The following is a 20,089-nucleotide window of genomic DNA, read 5'->3' as shown; positions in this document are numbered from 1 at the left end:
TGAGTTTTTGGGAGGCATGAGTTGTGAGTATTGATCAACTCAAGAACACAAACTGATTGATTGACTGATGAGCTGGGAACAGAGACTTTGTCTGTGGTTGTTCTAAACCTGGAGGTGTAAAATAAAAGTTGTGGACGAGAACTTCTTTACTTCGGTAACTCCAGACTAGTTGATGATCTCAGACTCTGACCCAGATGTTAGTTTACATCTAAACAGCTTTGTGGCCTCATTTGCAGATGTTTCTGTTGTGGGACAGCAGACCCAGGATGAAACAGTGAAACTCATCCAGACAACGTGCTAACACGCTAACCAGCTTCACTTCATTTAAATACTGATTTTAACCCTTGCGTCATCCTGGAGGTCAAATTACCCATTTTCAAGTTTAAAACTGGGGAGGAAAAAATTATTTTATCACAGTGAAACATCTGATGTCCACATTTTCAACACATCTGGAAATCTTTGAACATTTGTGGTGGAAAAGAAGTAATGTTAAGAATGTTTCTTAAGAACATTCACATAAAAATCAACCAAAATGCAGCGAATTTCACTGGATTTTGGTTGATTTTTGATTTTTTAAAATAAAACTTTTATACGAAACTTTAAAGGAATGATTGGAATTTTCTTCCTGAAGGTTTTGTAAATTTTCAGAAATTTGGGGAATTTTTTTTGCTGAATGTTTGATTTTTTTCAGACAAGGAAACTATAAATATATATATAAATATTTTGGGTGCCTGTAAATGAGAACGACAGAAGGGTTAAGTCTTCAGGCTGCAGACAATGAATTTAAACATGACTTGTTGATAGATTAAATTCCTATTGCTCAGATCTGATTTAATTTGCACCAAATGGTTTTTTTTCACCTGAACAAGCGGCAGCTTTTATTCTGACACTCCACGTAGGAAGCGTCGCTGCGTGTGTCGTCACGTCCTGTGTGTCTCCGTCCTCTCTCAGGTGATGGACACCCAGAAGGTAAGAATCTGATCAATAATCAATAAGAGCTGATGGAGGCTGAGATAAAGACCGACATGGACTCAGAGAGCATTACCAGCTAGCAGCTATGCGCTAGCCGTTAGCAGCTAGCCGTTAGCAGCTAACAGTTAGCAGCCAGCCGTTAGCAGCAGCATCATCAGGGAGGATTTCCTGCTCAGACTGGATCAGATGAAGGACTGATCAGTGATCGATCAGCTGCAGATCGATCACTGATCAGTGAAAGCTTTGGTGTGTTTCTCTTCAGGGACTGATTGATCATTCTTTCGACGTATCTCTCTGATCAATACAGAGTATCGATCAGCTCAGGTGTGTGCAGGTGAAGGTCACATGAAGCTACTGCTCTGAGATCAGGTTCAGTCCATCAGTTTCAAATTAAGACTTTAAGATCGAAATTATTTTCAAAGTAAAAGAAGCTTCTTGTCTCTCATTCAGTGTCTATGTCGCTCGACCATCTCTCTTTCTGCACTGTAAATCTACTGCACTTTAAAACTACTGTAGAACTACTGTACTGTAAAACTACTGTCAAACGACTGTACTGTAAAACTACTGTAGAACTACCGCATTCTAAAACTACTGTAAAACTACTGCACTGTAAAACTACCGCACTGTAAAAAATACTGTAAAACTATTGTAAATCTATAGCACTGTAAAACTACTGAAAAACTACTGCATTGTAAAACTACTGTAAAACTACTGCATTGTAAATCTACTGCACTGTAAAACTGCTGTAAAACTACTGCACTGTAAAAAAATTACTGTAAAACTACTGTAAATCTACTGCACTGTAAAACTACTGAAAAACTACTGCATTGTAAAACTACTGTAAAACTACTGCATTGTAAATCTACTGCACTGTAAAACTACTGTAAAACTACTGCATTGTAAATCTACTGCATTGTAAAACTACTGAAAAACTACTGCATTGTAAAACTACTGTAAAACTACTGCATTGTAAATCTACTGCACTGTAAAACTGCTGTAAAACTACTGCACTGTAAAAAAAAACTACTGTAAAACTACTGTAAATCTACTGCACTGTAAAACTACTGAAAAACTACTGCATTGTAAAACTACTGTAAAACTACTGCACTGTAAAACTACTGTAAAACTACTGCACTTGAAAACTACTGTAAAACTACTGCATTGTAAAACTACTGCACTGTAAAAAAAATACTGTAAAACTACTGGAAATCTACTGCACTGTAAAACTACTGTAAAACAGCTACACTTTAAAACAACTGCACTGTAAAACTACTGTAAAACTACAGCACTGTAAAACTACTTTAAAACTACTGCGCAGTAAAACTGCTGCACTGTAAAAGTACTATAAAACTACTGCACTGTAAAACTACTGCAGTGTCAAAAACACATGAAAACCTTTTATTCTTTTCCGATTTTTAAAAACTAAAAATGTTTGTGTGTCCCACAGGAAGCTCTGCGCAGAATCATCAGCACACTAGCCAATAAGAACGATGAGCTCCAAAACTTCCTGGAAACGGTTGAAAACACAGTGACAGGCCTGCAGGTCAGCAGCTCATTGGCTGAAAGGGAGCGGGGACGGGGCTTAGAGGTGAGAGCAAAGCAAAGAATGAAATAACTGATGTGAAACTTTGTCCAATCAGGAGGAGTCATATAAAGTGATGTCAGATCTGGAGGCGGAGCTTGAGCAGCTGCGTTCTGTCCTTGAGGAAAAGGGGGCGGAGCTCCGTCACATTATAAAGGAGGAGCAGCAGAGGAAGGAGGCAGAGCTTCAGGTACTTTTGGTTGATATTTTTAAAATGAGAACTTTTTTTTCTCCCACAAACATTTGGAGCTTCAGATCATTTCTCTGCTGGAGGCTCGTTTTATCTGGTTTTAACTGGTTTTATCTGGTTTTCTGTTGGATCCAGAAGCAGCTGTCGGAGGGAAAGTTTGCTCTGCTGTCTTGTGAAGAGCTGCGAGAATTCGCCAATCAAACGCTGACGATTACCAACGAAGAAGAATTCCTCACGGTATGATGTCATCCAAACCTAGAACCAATCAGCAGATATGATTCATATTTCTAATTTTTTACTTCTTCTGCTCTTTTTCAGGCTGCAAAGCAGATCAAAGAACGGTGAGTTTCTCAGTACAACAGGAGTTTATTTAAATCATCTGTTACATTTTTATGTTTTCATCATTTTTCTTTTTTGTATTTTCTGTTATTTGTTTTAACGCTGTCACTTGATTTTTTCACTTTGCTTTTGTCATTTCCTGCCGTCTCTATATGGATCTTTCTGAAACATTAACACATTAAACTAACCAATCAGTCTGTAAATGATGCTCTGAAATGATTTGCATGCTAAGCTCCGCCCCTGAACACTAACTCCTAACACGCTCACTACACTGGGACTCGTCCCTGCTGTTGCCAGGGTAACGATGGCTCCAGCGTTCCGGCTGACGACTCGCCCGGCAGTGTCGGACAACATGTCTCAGTTTACCGTTGACTTCAGCACGGAGAGGGCGGGGCTTCAACGACTTCACTTTCTACCAGGTGAGTCGTCACACCTGCAGAGTCGGATTCTTTCTTTTTCGTTTTTTTGTTGTCAGACATTGGCGCCTATTATCATCTTTCTGTGAGTCTGTCGTTGTGCTCCTCATCATGATGCTGCCTCCACCATATTTCGCATCATGATGCTGCCTCCACCATGCTTCATACCATGATGCTGCCACCACCATGCTTCACATCATGATGCTGCCTCCACCGTGCTTCATAGCATGATGCTGCCACCACCATGCTTCACATCATGATGCTGCCTCCATCATGCTTCATAGCATGATGCTGCCACCACCATGCTTCATCATGATGCTGCCTTCACCATGTTTCATATCATGATGCTGCCTCCACCATGCTTCACATCATGATGCTGCCACCACCGTGCTTCACAATATGATGCTGCCACCACCATGCTTCATCATGACGCTGCCTCCATCATTCTTCACATCATGATGCTGCATCCACCGTGCTTCACATCATGATGTTGCCTCCACCATGCTTCACATCATGATGCTTCCACCACCATGCTTCACATCATGATGCTTCCACCACCATGCTTCATATCATGATGCTGCCTCCACCATGCTTCATATCATGATGTTGCCTCCACCATGCTTCACATCATGATGCTTCCACCACCATGCTTCATATCATGATGTTGCCTCCACCATGCTTCACCTCATGATGAGAGCCGTACATCATAAGAGTAAACTATGAGTCAGTTTTCAATGTTAGCTTATACTTTGTCTGTGTCACATATCCTGTCATGCATGTATTCAAATGTGTGTTGTGTTTTCCTTGCTTTCTCACCCCTCCCTCTTCTCCCATCCCTCCCCCTTGCCCTCTTCTGTCCTTCTCAACCCGCCCGGCCAGCAGGCAGATGGGTCCCCCCTATTTAGAGCCGGGTTCTGCTCGAGGTTTCTTCCCTGTTAAAAGGGTGTTTTTCCTTGCCACTGTCGCCTTTGGGCTTGCTCTGGGGGTCAGGCATTTGGGTTCTGTAAAGCGTCTTGAGACGATTTGACTGTAATTGACGCTATATAAATAAAATTGAATTGAATTGAATTGAATGATGCTGCCACCACCATGCTTCTCAGTGGGGATGGTGTCTTTGTGATGATGTTCAGTGTTTGGTGTCCATCAAACATATCATTTAGTCTGATGGACACAAAGCTCCATCCTGGTCTCCTCAGACCAAAGAACCTTCTTCCAGGTGTCTTCAGAGTCTCCACATGTCTCCTGGTGAACTCTAGTCCAGATTTAATTGGAGCTTTTTCCATCAGAGATTTTCTCTTTGTCTCCATGAAGCTTTGACTGGTAAAGAACAGACAGCAGTTGTTGATGAACAGTCTGAAGCTGGAACTCCTTCAGAGGAGTCATAGGAGTCTTGGTGGCCTCATCAATCTTAACTCTCTTATTCTGCAGCTTTTGACCACATCACATGGTTTTCATCATCAGGGGGTTGCTTTTTTGTCGTGGAAACAGCACATTCAGAGTTTTTCTGAATGTGCTGTGTCTGAATGTGTTTTCTTCCTTCACCTGTTGTCACACCTAAGGTTTCCATGAAAACTCACAGTGTATGTGTCACAGTCCCCAGAGCTCCAGAGATCGACCTGTCCAACTGCGTCGTCCGTGACAACGCCATCACAGTCGCCTGGCAACCACTGGGTGACGCTGACAGTGACGGTGGCAGCGGACCAATAGAACGCTACGAACTTGAATACCGAAAAACGAACCGTGACAGTTCCAGAGCCGCAGGAGAGGCATGCTGGGAAAAAATCTGTGACATCAGAGAGACACAGGTCACCATCTCAGGTGAGGGCCAGAGGTTACAGGAAAAGTCTTCTCCTCGTGTTCATAGAGGTCCAGATGTTCACAGAGGTCTAGATGTTCACAGAGGTCTAGATGTTCATAGAGGTCTAGATGTTCATGGAGGTCTAGATGTTCATGGAGGTCTAGATGTTCATAGAGGTCCAGATGTTCATAGAGGTCTGGGTGTTCATAGAGGTCTGGGTGTTCTTAGAGGTCTAGATGTCCATAGAGGTCTAGATGTTCATAGAGGTCCAGATGTTCACAGAGGTCTAGATGTTCATGGAGGTCTAGATGTTCATAGAGGTCTAGATGTTCATGGAGGTCTAGGTGTTCATAGAGGTCTGGGTGTTCTTAGAGGTCTAGATGTCCATAGAGGTCTAGATGTTCATAGAAGTCTAGGTGTTCATAGAGGTCTAGATGTTCATAGAAGTCTAGGTGTTCATAGAGGTCTAGATGTTCATAGAGGTCTAGATGTTCATAGAGGTCTAGATGTTCACAGAGGTCTCGATGTTCACAGATGTCTAAATGTTCATAGAAGTCCAGATGTTCATAGAGGTCTAGCTGTTCACAGAGGTCCAGATGTTCATGGAGGTCTAGATGTTCAGAGGTCCCGGTGTTCATAGAGGTCCAGATGTTCACAGAGGTCCAGATGGTCATAGAGGCCCAGATGTTCATAGAAGTCTAGATGTTCATAGAGGTCTAGGTGTTCATAGACGTCTATGTGTTCATAGAGGTCTAGGTGTTCACGGAGGTCTAGGTGTTCATAGACGTCTATGTGTTCATAGAGGTCTAGGTGTTCACGGAGGTCTAGGTGTTCATAGAGGTCTAGATGTTCACAGAGGTCTAGATGTTCACAGAGGTCTAGATGTTCACAGAGGTCTAGATGTTCACAGAGGTCTAGGTGTTCATAGACGTCTATGTGTTCATAGAGGTCTAGATGGTCATAGAGGTCTAGATGTTCACAGAGGTCTAGATGTTCACAGAGGTCTAGATGTTCACAGAGGTCTAGGTGTTCATAGACGTCTATGTGTTCATAGAGGTCTAGATGTTCATAGAAGTCTAGATGTTCATAGAGGTCTAGGTGTTCATAGACGTCTATGTGTTCATAGAGGTCTAGGTGTTCATAGACGTCTATGTGTTCATAGAGGTCGAGGTGTTCACGGAGGTCTAGGTGTTCATAGAGGTCTAGATGTTCATAGAGGTCTAGATGTTCAGAGGTCTAGGTGTTCAAAGAGGTCTAGATGTTCACAGAGGTCTATGTGTTCATAGACGTCTATGTGTTCATAGAGGTCTAGATGGTCATAGAGGTCCAGATGTTCATAGAGGTCTAGATGTTCATCGAGGTCTTGGTGTTCACGGAGGTCCAGGTGTTCGCGGAGGTCCAGGTGTTCATGGAGGTCCAGGTGTTCATAGAGGTCTCGGTGTTCACGGAGGTCTATGTGTTCATAGAGGTCTAGGTGTTCATAGACGTCTATGTGTTCACAGAGGTCTAGGTGTTCATAGACGTCTATGTGTTCACAGAGGTCTAGATGTTCTCAGAGGTCTAGGTGTTCACGGAGGTCTAGGTGTTCACGGAGGTCTAGGTGTTCATAGAGGTCTAGATGTTCATAGAGGTCTAGATGTTCACAGAGGTCTAGATGTTCACAGAGGTCTAGATGTTCACAGAGGTCTAAATGTTCATAGAAGTCCAGATGCTCATAGAGGTCTAGATGTTCATAGAGGTCTAGATGTTCATGGAGGTCTAGATGTTCATAGAAGTCTAGATGTTCATAGAGGTCTAGATGGTCATAGAGGTCTAGGTGTTCATAGACGTCTATGTGTTCATAGAGGTCCAGGTGTTCATAGAGGTCCAGTTGTTAGAATCTGCTTCATGTTGATTCCTGTTTAACATCTGAGGCTGATTTTATTGAATGTTTTCACACAGAACCTGAAACAAACACTGATGATAATTCAGTAGGTCATTATAATGTATTATTATCATTATTATTATTATTATTAATAAATCTCATGTCTTCTGTTCTCCAGTGATTTATTTGATTATTGATTTAAACAATCATTTATTTCATATTTCAGGTCTGAAGTTTGATTCACCATTTGTCGTCGTTCGAGTTCGAGCGAGAAATAAAGCGGCCGCCGGCGACTTCTCAGAGCCCATCGCCATGGAAACCAAGGGTGAGTGCATGAATGGATGGATGTTTGGTGAAGATGGGGGGACAGTAGAGAGGTCTCACTCCTACCAAACATTGACTCCTCCTCCTTCTTCTTCTTCTTCTTCTTCTTTGTCAGCGTTTAACTTCGGCTTCGATGCGGTGACTGCTCACGCTGAGCTGAAGGTTCACGGCGACTCGGTGACCTGGGAGCCGCAGGGGGTCAAAGGTCATGACCCCCGACTCAGAGCCAAAGACAACAAAAGCAGGTGATGATGTCATCCGTTTTTTAAAACTTTATTTACAAATTTACCTTTTATAGATGTGTTTGCAGAATGAATCAGGTTAGAGAACAACCAGCACACAGAGTGACCTGCAGTCATCTGTGCTGGACATATATGTGTTTTTAAACATACATATACATATATGTTTGTGTGTATGTATGTATAGTTATATTTATATTTACACCACAGGCCAAAAATTTGGAAGTAACTCAAGTTTCTATTCACAGCGTCTTTCTTAAAAGCCAGTATGAACTCTGTGGATTCTGGGATGTTTTTACTGCAGGATCAGACTTTGCTGTCATTGATCAGTTCACCTTCAGGTTCACACTGAAGCTACCAGACAATCGCTGAATAAATGTTAACTAAAGAAAAGTCGGGTTTAGTTTTAGGGTTGAGGAGATTTATAAGAGTCACAACGTCAGTGTTAATCAGTTTACGACATTCACCTTGGCTCAGAAATGCCAGTAAATCTCCACCGTGTCCTTATTTCTATAACTACCACAGAAGTGACGAGAAGGAAACAGCTGTGAAGAAACCAGAGTAAAGATTTATACACCGAGGAAAGAAGGAGGAACTGTAGAACACCTGATGGTGTCCAGCTAAGGAGTTCACTAAACCCTGAAGAGAGTTCTGATAGAAAAAGGAGGTTAGAGGATAAACATCTCATCACCACAAAGAGAAAAAAGCTCCACAAACACAGTGCCTTGTAAAAGTATTTGACATTTTTCGTGTTTTGTTGCCTCACACCCTGGAATTCAAATGGATTGTTTGAACGTTTGCATCATTTAATCTGCAGAACATGCCGACAAATTTGAAGATGTGATTATTTTTTATTGTAGAGCAAACAAAAATAGGAGAAAATAACAGAAAACATCGATGTGCATAACTATTCACCCCCCTAGAGTCAGTACTTTGTCGATCCTTTAGCAGCTGCAGGTCGTCTTTGATAAGTCTATGAGCTTTCCACATCTTCCACTGGGATTTTTGTCCATTCCTCAATGGAAAGCTGCTCCAGCTCCTTCAGGTTTGATGGTTGTGCTTGTGAACAGCAATCTTTAAGTCTGACCACAGATTCTCAGTTGGATTGAGGTCTGGGCTTTGACTAGGCCATCCCAACACACTTATTTGTTTCTCCTTAAACCACTCAGGTGCGTTAACAGTATATTGGGTCTTTGTCCTCTGGAAGGTGAACCTCCATCCTAGTCTCAGATCTCTTACAGACTGGTACAGGTTTTGCTCAAGATTATCCGTGTATTTAACACAATCCATCTCTCCCTCGACTCAGACCACTGTCTCAGTCCCTGCTTCTGAAAAACATCCCCTCAGCATGATGCTACCTCCACCATGCTTCACTGTGGAGATGGTGTTCAGGGTGATGAGTTGTGTTGGGTGTACGCCAGACATAGCGTTTTCCTTGATGGTCAAAAGGTTACATTTTAGTCTCATCTGACCAGAGCACCTTCCTCCATACATTCTGGGAGTCTCCCACATGCCTTTTTGCAAACTCAAAACGTGCCTTCTTATTTTTAGCTGAAAGTCATGTCTTTCTTCTGGCCACTCTTCCATAAAGCCCAGCTCTATGGAGTGTACGGCTTATTGTGGTCCTGTGGACAGATACTCCAGCCTCTGCTGTGGAACTCTGCAGTTCCTCCAGGGTTACCTTTGGTCTTTGTGCTGCCTCTCTGCTTAATGCTCTCCTCGCTTGGTCTGTGAGTTTTGGTGAGCGGCCCTCTGTTGACAGGTGTGTTGTGGTGCCATGTTCTTTCCATTTGCTTATAATGGATTTGATGGTGCTCCTCGGGATCATCAAAGATTCAGATATTTTTTTATAGCCCAACCCTGACTTGTACTTCTCTGTAACTTTGTCCCTGACTTGTCTGGATAGTTCCTTGGTCTTCATGGTGGTGTTTGTTTAGTGGTTCCTCTTACTTCAGTGTTGCAGCCTCTGGGGCCTTTCAGAGAAGGTGTGTTTCTACTGACAGATCCTTTGACACGCATGTGGACTTCATTTCACTAATTATAGGACTTCTGAAGGTAATTGGTTGGACCAGAGCTTTTTAGGGACTTCATAACAAAGGAGGTGAATACATATGCACATGCTGATTTTCAGTTTTTAATTTTTAAAAATATTTTTTATGTATATACATTTCTAATTTCACTTATTTTGTGCAGACTCATCAAATAAATCTCAGATTTGTAACAAATGATGTAAATTAGAGGTTGTAATGTGACAAAATAGGTAAAAACCAACGCAGGTGAATACTTTTACCATGCACTGTAAGGAGGAGGTCATGATGAGGACAAAGCCAGACCTCTGACAGCTGTGGAAAGATGTTTGAAAAACTCCAGTCTGAAGGGTCAGAGATCTGAAAAACAAACACCACTTTGTCTAGAGAAAAAGAAATAAGATCTGAGTGGACAAAAGCACAAGAACCGGACCTATGAAGACTGGAAACAAGATCTGTGGACCGATGACAACAAGCTGGAACTATTTGGTTCTAATCAGACAGACTGATGGACATCTTAAAGCATTATAAAGCAAGGAGGAGGTAGTACCATGGTGGCTAACACCCACAGTAAAGCAAGGAGGAGGTAGTACCATGGTGGCTAACACCCACAGTAAAGCATGGAGGAGGTAGTACCATGGTGGCTAACACCCACAGTAAAGCAAGGAGGAGGTAGTACCATGGTGGCTAACACCCACAGTAAAGCATGGAGGAGGTAGTACCATGGTGGCTAACACCCACAGTAAAGCAAGGAGGAGGTAGTACCATGGTGGCTAACACCCACAGTAAAGCATGGAGGAGGTAGTACCATGGTGGCTAACACCCACAGTAAAGCATGGAGGAGGTAGTACCATGGTGGCTAACACCCACAGTAAAGCAAGGAGGAGGTAGTACCATGGTGGCTAACACCCACAGTAAAGCAAGGAGGAGGTAGTACCATGGTGGCTAACACCCACAGTAAAGCATGGAGGAGGTAGTACCATGGTGGCTAACACCCACAGTAAAGCATGGAGGAAGTAGTACCATGGTGGCTAACACCCACAGTAAAGCAAGGAGGAGGTAGTATCATGGTATGGGGATGTCCTGTTTGAAGTAAAGGGTCCCATGAAGAGAACCTCTCCATCCTCCAGCATCTGTTCCATCTGCAGGTAGTTGTACAGCAGATCCTGAGCCTCTCCCTTACCTACGCAACCAGAAGGGTAAGGAGTTCTTCCAAAGCCGGTTTGACCCTCAGTCTCCAGACCTCTGGAATTGGATTGATGAGTCACAAAAGTGAGTCATCAGTTTGCCACCGATGAACTGTTCCTGCAGAGACCTTGGAGAACCTGAGGAAACAGTGGATCGTATGGATGAAGCTGCTGTCAGAGAGGAAGTTAGTCTGAAGAAAGAAAACCCCAAACACCTGATAACTATAGTAGAACTGTTCTGATAATAATCATTTAATTTCTTTGAACCCTGCACAGTGGCGTAGTGGTTAGCACTTTCACCGTGCAGCAAGGTTCAAATCCCGGCCTGGGTCTGGGATCTTTCTGCATGGAGTTTGCATGTTCTCCCTGTACATGCGTGGGTTTTCTCCGGGTACTCCGGCTTCCTCCCACAGTCCAAAAACATGCTGAGGTTAATTGGTTACTCTAAACTGTCCGTAGGTGTGAATGTGAGTGTGATTGTGTGTCTGTATATGTAGCCCTGTGACAGACTGGTGACCTGTCCAGGGTGTCCCCTGCCTTCACCGAGTCAGCTGGGATAGACTCCAGCACCCCCCATGACCCTCGTGAGGATAAAGCGATGTATAGAGAATGGATGGATTTCTTCGAACCACTGGAGCTGGAATCTTTCTGGTCTTGTTTCCAAACCTTTGGCCGGTGGTGTATTTATTCACGCACAGTATTTATATTCTGATATCTATACACAGTTTTATCTTTATTTATCTCACATTTCTTCCACAACTCGTTTCCATGCAGCTTCTGATCTGCTGTGCAGGTTCCTAAACGTCCCATAATAGTAACCTCCAGCTGTTCTGACCTTTTTGTCCCTCCTCAGTCTCCGTACTTCGTCCTCTTCGACTCGTTCAGGTAGAGACTGTCATCGCTGACTGGTTGCCGAGCAACCGCCAATCACTTTCCTCATCCGCCATCACTCACCCATGCAGCCAATCACTGCTGACATCACATCAGCGTTTAATTTAAAGTTTTTAATGAAATCTCCATGTTTGAATTTTTTAACCGACATTTTTTTTTGCTTTTATTTTTTTGTTTCTTTACAGTGAATCAATTATTTCTCCAAACTCTCTCTTTTATAGAGCATTTAAAGGTTTAAAGACTTTAGACTGAATGTAAACTGAAGCTGTAGATTCATTCTCTGGTTCTTCTGTTTATTCTACAAAACCTGCAGCTCTTTTATTCGGACGTCTCGGTCTGACTTCAGTTTTCATCGTTTATCAGTAAAACTTGTTTTCAGTCTTTTATTCATTCTTCCATCTCTCTGCTGCATCATCGCTTTGACTCGACCTCATTGGCTGTTTCCACGTCGTCGTTCCTCATTGGTTCTGAGGCTCACACTGACTTTAACGTTTCTGTTTGGTCCAACAGCAGGAGCGCGACGCCGTCGCCCAATAAGACGGCAGCGAGCCGGGCAGGACGCGACCGATTCGCTGGGGAGTCGTACACAGTGCTGGGTACTTCCTCTGAGTACTACTACACTATACTACTACTACATTATTACTACTACACTACACTACTACAACATTAGTACTACTACACTATACTACTACTACATTAGTACTACTACACTATACTACTACAACATTAGTACTACTACACTATACTACTACTATATTAGTACTACTACACTAGTACTACTACAACATTAGTACTACTACACTATTCTACTACTATATTAGTACTACTACACTACTACTACTACAACATTAGTACTACTACACTAGTACTACTACTATATTAGTACTACTACACTATACTACTACTACATTAGTACTACTACACTATTCTACTACTATATTAGTACTACTACACTATACTACTACTACATTAGTACTACTACACTATACTACTACTATATTAGTACTGCTACACTAGTACTACTACTATATTAGTACTACTACACTATACTACTACAACATTAGTACTACTACACTAGTACTACTACTATATTAGTACTACTACACTATACTACTACTATATTAGTACTACTACACTAGTACTACTACAACATTAGTACTACTACACTATTCTACTACTATATTAGTACTACTACACTATACTACTACTACATTAGTACTACTACACTATACTACTACTATATTAGTACTGCTACACTAGTACTACTACTATATTAGTACTACTACACTATACTACTACAACATTAGTACTACTACACTAGTACTACTACTATATTAGTACTACTACACTATACTACTGCTATATTAGTACTACTACACTATACTACTACTACATTAGTACTACTACACTAGTACTACTACAACATTAGTACTACTACACTAGTACTACTACTATATTAGTACTACTACACTAGTACTACTACTATATTAGTACTACTACACTATACTACTACTACATTAGTACTACTACTCTATTCTACTGCTATATTAGTACTACTACACTATACTACTACTATATTAGTACTACTACACTAGTACTACTACATTAGTACTACTACACTATACTACTACAACATTAGTACTACTACACTATACTACTACTATATTAGTACTACTACACTAGTACTACTACTACATTAGTACTACTACACTATTCTACTACTACATTAGTACTACTACACTATACTACTACTACATTAGTACTACTACACTATTCTACTGCTATATTAGTACTACTACACTAGTACTACTACAACATTAGTACTACTACACTAGTACTACTACTATATTAGTACTACTACACTATACTACTGCTATATTAGTACTACTACACTAGTACTACTACAACATTAGTACTACTACTCTATTCTACTACAACATTAGTACTACTACACTATACTACTACTACATTAGTACTACTACACTAGTACTACTACTATATTAGTACTACTACACTATACTACTGCTATATTAGTACTACTACACTAGTACTACTACTATATTAGTACTACTACACTAGTACTACTACTATATTAGTACTACTACTCTATTCTACTACAACATTAGTACTACTACACTAGTACTACTACAACATTAGTACTACTACACTATACTACTACTACATTAGTACTACTACACTATACTACTACTATATTAGTACTACTACACTATACTACTACAACATTAGTACTACAACACTATTCTACTACTATATTAGTACTACTACACTATACTACTACAACATTAGTACTACTACACTATACTACTACTACATTAGTACTACTACACTATACTACTACAACATTAGTACTACTACACTATACTACTACTATATTAGTACTACTACACTAGTACTACTACAACATTAGTACTACTACACTATTCTACTACTATATTAGTACTACTACACTACTACTACTACAACATTAGTACTACTACACTAGTACTACTACTATATTAGTACTACTACACTATACTACTACTACATTAGTACTACTACACTATACTACTACTATATTAGTACTGCTACACTAGTACTACTACAACATTAGTACTACTACACTATACTACTACAACATTAGTACTACTACACTAGTACTACTACTATATTAGTACCACTACACTATACTACTATTACATTAGTACTACTACACTATTCTACTACAACATTAGTACTACTACACTATACTACTACAACATTAGTACTACTACACTAGTACTACTACTATATTAGTACTACTACACTAGTACTACTACTATATTAGTACTACTACACTATACTACTACTACATTAGTACTACTACTCTATTCTACTGCTATATTAGTACTACTACACTAGTACTACTACAACATTAGTACTACTACACTAGTACTACTACTACATTAGTACTACTACACTATACTACTACTATATTAGTACTACTACACTATACTACTACTATATTAGTACTACTACACTAGTACTACTACATTAGTACTACTACACTATACTACTACAACATTAGTACTACTACACTATACTACTACTATATTAGTACTACTACACTAGTACTACTACTACATTAGTACTACTACACTATTCTACTACTACATTAGTACTACTACACTATACTACTACTACATTAGTACTACTACACTATTCTACTGCTATATTAGTACTACTACACTAGTACTACTACAACATTAGTACTACTACACTAGTACTACTACTATATTAGTACTACTACACTATACTACTGCTATATTAGTACTACTACACTAGTACTACTACAACATTAGTACTACTACTCTATTCTACTACAACATTAGTACTACTACACTATACTACTACTACATTAGTACTACTACACTAGTACTACTACTATATTAGTACTACTACACTATACTACTGCTATATTAGTACTACTACACTAGTACTACTACAACATTAGTACTACTACACTATACTACTACTACATTAGTACTACTACACTATACTACTACTATATTAGTACTACTACACTATACTACTACAACATTAGTACTACAACACTATTCTACTACTATATTAGTACTACTACACTATACTACTACAACATTAGTACTACTACACTATACTACTACTACATTAGTACTACTACACTATACTACTACAACATTAGTACTACTACACTATACTACTACTATATTAGTACTACTACACTAGTACTACTACAACATTAGTACTACTACACTATTCTACTACTATATTAGTACTACTACACTACTACTACGACAACATTAGTACTACTACACTAGTACTACTACTATATTAGTACTACTACACTATACTACTACTACATTAGTACTACTACACTATACTACTACTATATTAGTACTGCTACACTAGTACTACTACAACATTAGTACTACTACACTATACTACTACAACATTAGTACTACTACACTATACTACTACAACATTAGTACTACTACACTAGTACTACTACTATATTAGTACTACTACACTAGTACTACTACAACATTAGTACTACTACACTATACTGCTACAACATTAGTACTACTACACTAGTACTACTACAACAGTAGTACTACTACACTATACTACTACAACATTAGTACTACTACACTAGTACTACTACTATATTAGTACTACTACACTAGTACTACTACAACATTAGTACTACTACACTATACTGCTACAACATTAGTACTACTACACTAGTACTACTACAACATTAGTACTACTACACTATACTACTACAACATTAGTACTACTACACTAGTACTACTACAACATTAGTACTACTACACTAGTACTCCTACTATATTAGTACTACTACACTATACTACTATTACATTAGTACTACTACACTATTCTACTACTATATTAGTACTACTACACTAGTACTACTACTATATTAGTACTACTACACTATACTACTACTACATTAGTACTACTACACTAGTACTACTACAACATTAGTACTACTACACTATACTACTACAACATTAGTACTACTACACTAGTACTACTACTATATTAGTACTGCTACACTAGTACTACTACAACATTAGTACTACTACACTAGTACTACTACCATATTAGTACTACTACACTATACTACTATTACATTAGTACTACTACACTATTCTACTACTATATTAGTACTACTACACTAGTACTACTACAACATTAGTACTACTACACTATACTACTACTACACTAGTACTACTACTATATTAGTACTACTACACTATACTACTACTACATTAGTACTACTACACTATACTACTACTACATTAGTACTACTACACTAGTACTACTACAACATTAGTACTACTACACTATACTACTACAACATTAGTACTACTACACTAGTACTACTACTATATTAGTACTACTACACTATATTACTACTACATTAGTACTACTACACTAGTACTACTACAACATTAGTACTGCTACACTAGTACTACTACTATATTAGTACTACTACACTAGTACTACTACTATATTAGTACTACTACACTAGTACTACTACTATATTAGTACTACTACACTATACTACTACAACATTAGTACTACTACTCTATTCTACTGCTATATTAGTACTACTACACTATACTACTACTATATTAGTACTACTACACTAGTACTACTACTATATTAGTACTACTACACTAGTACTACTACTATATTAGTACTACTACACTATACTACTACTATATTAGTACTACTACACTAGTACTACTACAACATTAGTACTACTACACTAGTACTACTACTACATTAGTACTACTACACTATACTACTACTACATTAGTACTACTACTCTATTCTACTGCTATATTAGTACTACTACACTATACTACTACTATCTTAGTACTACTACACTAGTACTACTACTATATTAGTACTACTACACTAGTACTACTACTATATTAGTACTACTACACTATACTACTACTATATTAGTACTACTACACTAGTACTACTACAACATTAGTACTACTACACTAGTACTACTACTACATTAGTACTACTACACTATACTACTACAACATTAGTACTACTACACTAGTACTACTACTATATTAGTACTACTACACTATATTACTACTACATTAGTACTACTACACTAGTACTACTACAACATTAGTACTGCTACACTAGTACTACTACTATATTAGTACTACTACACTAGTACTACTACTATATTAGTACTACTACACTATACTACTACTACATTAGTACTACTACTCTATTCTACTGCTATATTAGTACTACTACACTATACTACTACTATCTTAGTACTACTACACTAGTACTACTACTATATTAGTACTACTACACTAGTACTACTACTATATTAGTACTACTACACTAGTACTACTACATTAGTACTACTACACTATACTACTACTATCTTAGTACTACTACACTAGTACTACTACTATATTAGTACTACTACACTAGTACTACTACATTAGTACTACTACACTATTCTACTACTATATTAGTACTACTACACTATACTACTACTATATTAGTACTACTACACTATACTACTACTATATTAGTACTACTACACTATACTACTACTACATTAGTACTACTACACTCGTACGACATGCTGATGAAAGTCCTGCTGAAGAATGTCTGAAATCAGAATATCTATGAGTTTGTTTTTACATCATAGCTTCATATATAATATTACACATTGAAAATAGTTTGTACTTTTTAATTTGAAAGTCATGAACTGAAGTATTAACTGGAGTACTTGTGTGTATTATTTGTGATACTATCAGGATAGAATGAAGGCAGAAGTTAAATTTAAAATGTTTTTTGATTTATTTTTCATTTTCAAACATTTATAAATTTACATTTTGCTTGCTGGCTTTTTATTGGTTATTTACTTTTGTGTTATCTGTTTATTGATCTTCTGTCTCCTAGGTGACCAGGAGATGACTGGCGGCTCTTATTACTGGGAGCTCCGCCCCCTGGCTGACTGGAAGTCTTTCAGTGTGGGCGTGGCCTATCGAGCCAGCTTGGGCCGCTTTGACCAATTAGGGAAGGGCGCTGGTTCCTGGTGTCTTTCCGCCAGCCAATGGCTGCAGACCTCTCTGGCCGCGAAGCACAACAACCGGGCGAAGGCGCTGGATTGGCCGCTGCCTCAGCGAATCGGAATCTACTGCGACTATGACAACGGTACACAGGAAGTCCTTTTATGGTTTCATTTCTCACCTGGTGTCAGGTGATGCTTCACCTGCCCTCATCTCACAGCAAACTTTAAAGCAGTCTCTGTAGCAGGTAACCAGGTAACCAGATTACCAGGTAACTAGGTAGTAACCAGTTTACCAGGTAACCAGGCTACTGGACTGGAGTCACCACCTCCAACTTCCCTGTTCACTCACCTGTTCTCTGGTCTCACCTGTCCTCTGGTCTCACCTGTCCTCTGGTCTCACCTGTCCTCTGGTCTCACCTGTTCTCTGGTCTCACCTGTCCTCTGGTCTCACCTGTTCTCTGGTCTCACCTGTCCTCTGGTCTCACCTGTCCTCTGGTCTCACCTGTTCTCTGGTCTCACCTGTTCTCTGGTCTCACCTGTCCTCTGGTCTCACCTGTTCTCTGGTCTCACCTGTCCTCTGGTCTCACCTGTTCTCTGGTCTCACCTGTTCTCTGGTCTCACCTGTCCTCTGGTCTCACCTGTCCTCTGGTCTCACCTGTCCTCTGGTCTCACCTGTTCTCTGGTCTCACCTGTTCTCTGGTCTCACCTGTCCTCTGGTCTCACCTGTCCTCTGGTCTCACCTGTCCTCTGGTCTCACCTGTTCTCTGGTCTCACCTGTCCTCTGGTCCTCTGGTCTCACCTGTTCTCTGGTCTCACCTGTTCTCTGGTCTCACCTGTCCTCTGGTCTCACCTGTCGTGTTTCTGTGTTTTCAGGTGACTTAATGTTTGTTGACGTTGATCAGCTTCGTCTTCTTCACTCCTTCAAAACAAAGTTCAGCCAACCGCTAGTTCCTGCCTTCACCGTGAGTATTACAGTAATACTACAGTAATACTTCAACAATACTACAGTAGTACTACAGTAATGCTATAGTAATACTACAGAAATTGTCCAACAATACTTTACTGTGAGTGGAACAGTCGTACTGTATTTGGTGTATTGCAGTACTACTGCAGTACTAAGAGCAGTAAAACTGTCTTTCAGGTGTGGTGCGGGGGTATCACCGTAGCGACGGGTCTGCAGGTGCCGAGCTTCATGGGAAAGTTTGCGTCGACCAATCAGAGCCTGAGCAGCCTGACGCAGTAGATCAGCTGATTGATCACATGACTGATTTACATCCTGTTTGATTGATTCTAAATATTTGTTATTGATTTCATATCAGAGGATTTCATTCAACAAATCATTGTTTTTATTCAACTCTGTTTAGTTTGAAACAAAAATATGAGAAAATCTCATTCATCTATTTATTGATTATGGATTAATTTATTGATTTTCGCTCTGTTTATTGATTTTTGATCTGTTTATTGATTATGAATTTATTTATTGGTTATTGATCTGTGCTGTGTAAATGTTTAAGTCATCTCAGATGTTTTCTATCAACATTTTGATAAACTGAAAGATGGAACTGAAATAAATCTCTGATGTTTCTGAATCATCCTGCTTGTTTTTATGCTGTAGAATCTCCAACAGCCAATCAGGACACACCTGAAGGCGTG

At 39.4% G+C, this 20,089-nt stretch overlaps 1 protein-coding gene and 1 long non-coding RNA gene across 12 annotated transcripts; one reads left to right on the top strand and one right to left on the bottom strand.

Annotated features, from left to right (window-relative positions):
* Positions 1-857: 857 nt before the first annotated feature.
* On the top strand, positions 858-20,025 carry LOC110966799 (FSD1-like protein). Of its 3 annotated transcripts, none has more exons than XM_051938930.1 (13): positions 858-969; positions 2,420-2,515; positions 2,613-2,744; positions 2,883-2,981; positions 3,063-3,085; positions 3,381-3,502; positions 5,093-5,317; positions 7,388-7,486; positions 7,601-7,730; positions 12,340-12,425; positions 18,325-18,579; positions 19,310-19,398; positions 19,578-20,025. In XM_051938930.1, the coding sequence occupies exons 1-13, from the start codon at positions 955-957 to the stop codon at positions 19,677-19,679; spliced, it is 1,473 nt and encodes a 490-aa protein (XP_051794890.1). In that variant the 5' UTR covers positions 858-954; the 3' UTR covers positions 19,680-20,025. The 3 variants fall into 3 exon arrangements, with proteins under 3 accessions (XP_051794890.1, XP_051794889.1, XP_051794888.1); XM_051938929.1 differs by having other exon boundaries at positions 859-969; positions 2,880-2,981; positions 12,343-12,425; XM_051938928.1 differs by having other exon boundaries at positions 859-969; positions 2,880-2,981.
* Positions 18,587-19,356, bottom strand: LOC127530941 (uncharacterized). 9 transcript variants are annotated; one of them, XR_007937748.1, is made up of 4 exons: positions 19,253-19,328; positions 19,058-19,210; positions 18,956-19,023; positions 18,587-18,921 (listed from the first exon to the last, which is right to left on the bottom strand). It is a non-coding gene; the product is annotated as an uncharacterized LOC127530941 (long non-coding RNA). The 9 variants fall into 9 exon arrangements; XR_007937747.1 differs by having other exon boundaries at positions 18,956-19,040; positions 19,075-19,210; XR_007937744.1 differs by having other exon boundaries at positions 18,956-19,040; positions 19,092-19,210.
* Positions 20,026-20,089: the final 64 nt, after the last annotated feature.

Source organism: Acanthochromis polyacanthus, chromosome 18 (genome assembly GCF_021347895.1).
Source record: "Acanthochromis polyacanthus isolate Apoly-LR-REF ecotype Palm Island chromosome 18, KAUST_Apoly_ChrSc, whole genome shotgun sequence".
In the NCBI taxonomy this organism is placed as follows: domain Eukaryota; kingdom Metazoa; phylum Chordata; class Actinopteri; family Pomacentridae; genus Acanthochromis; species Acanthochromis polyacanthus.
Note: the sequence above shows the minus strand (reverse complement) of the source record. Positions and strands in the feature narration are given on the sequence as shown.

Excerpts from the sequence above, each read along its gene's own strand:
- LOC110966799 (XM_051938928.1), top strand. Across the intron at positions 2,982-3,062 it reads ACGAAGAAGAATTCCTCACG|GCTGCAAAGCAGATCAAAGA; the intron begins GTATGATGTCAT and ends GCTCTTTTTCAG. Across the intron at positions 18,580-19,309 it reads CTACTGCGACTATGACAACG|GTGACTTAATGTTTGTTGAC; the intron begins GTACACAGGAAG and ends CTGTGTTTTCAG.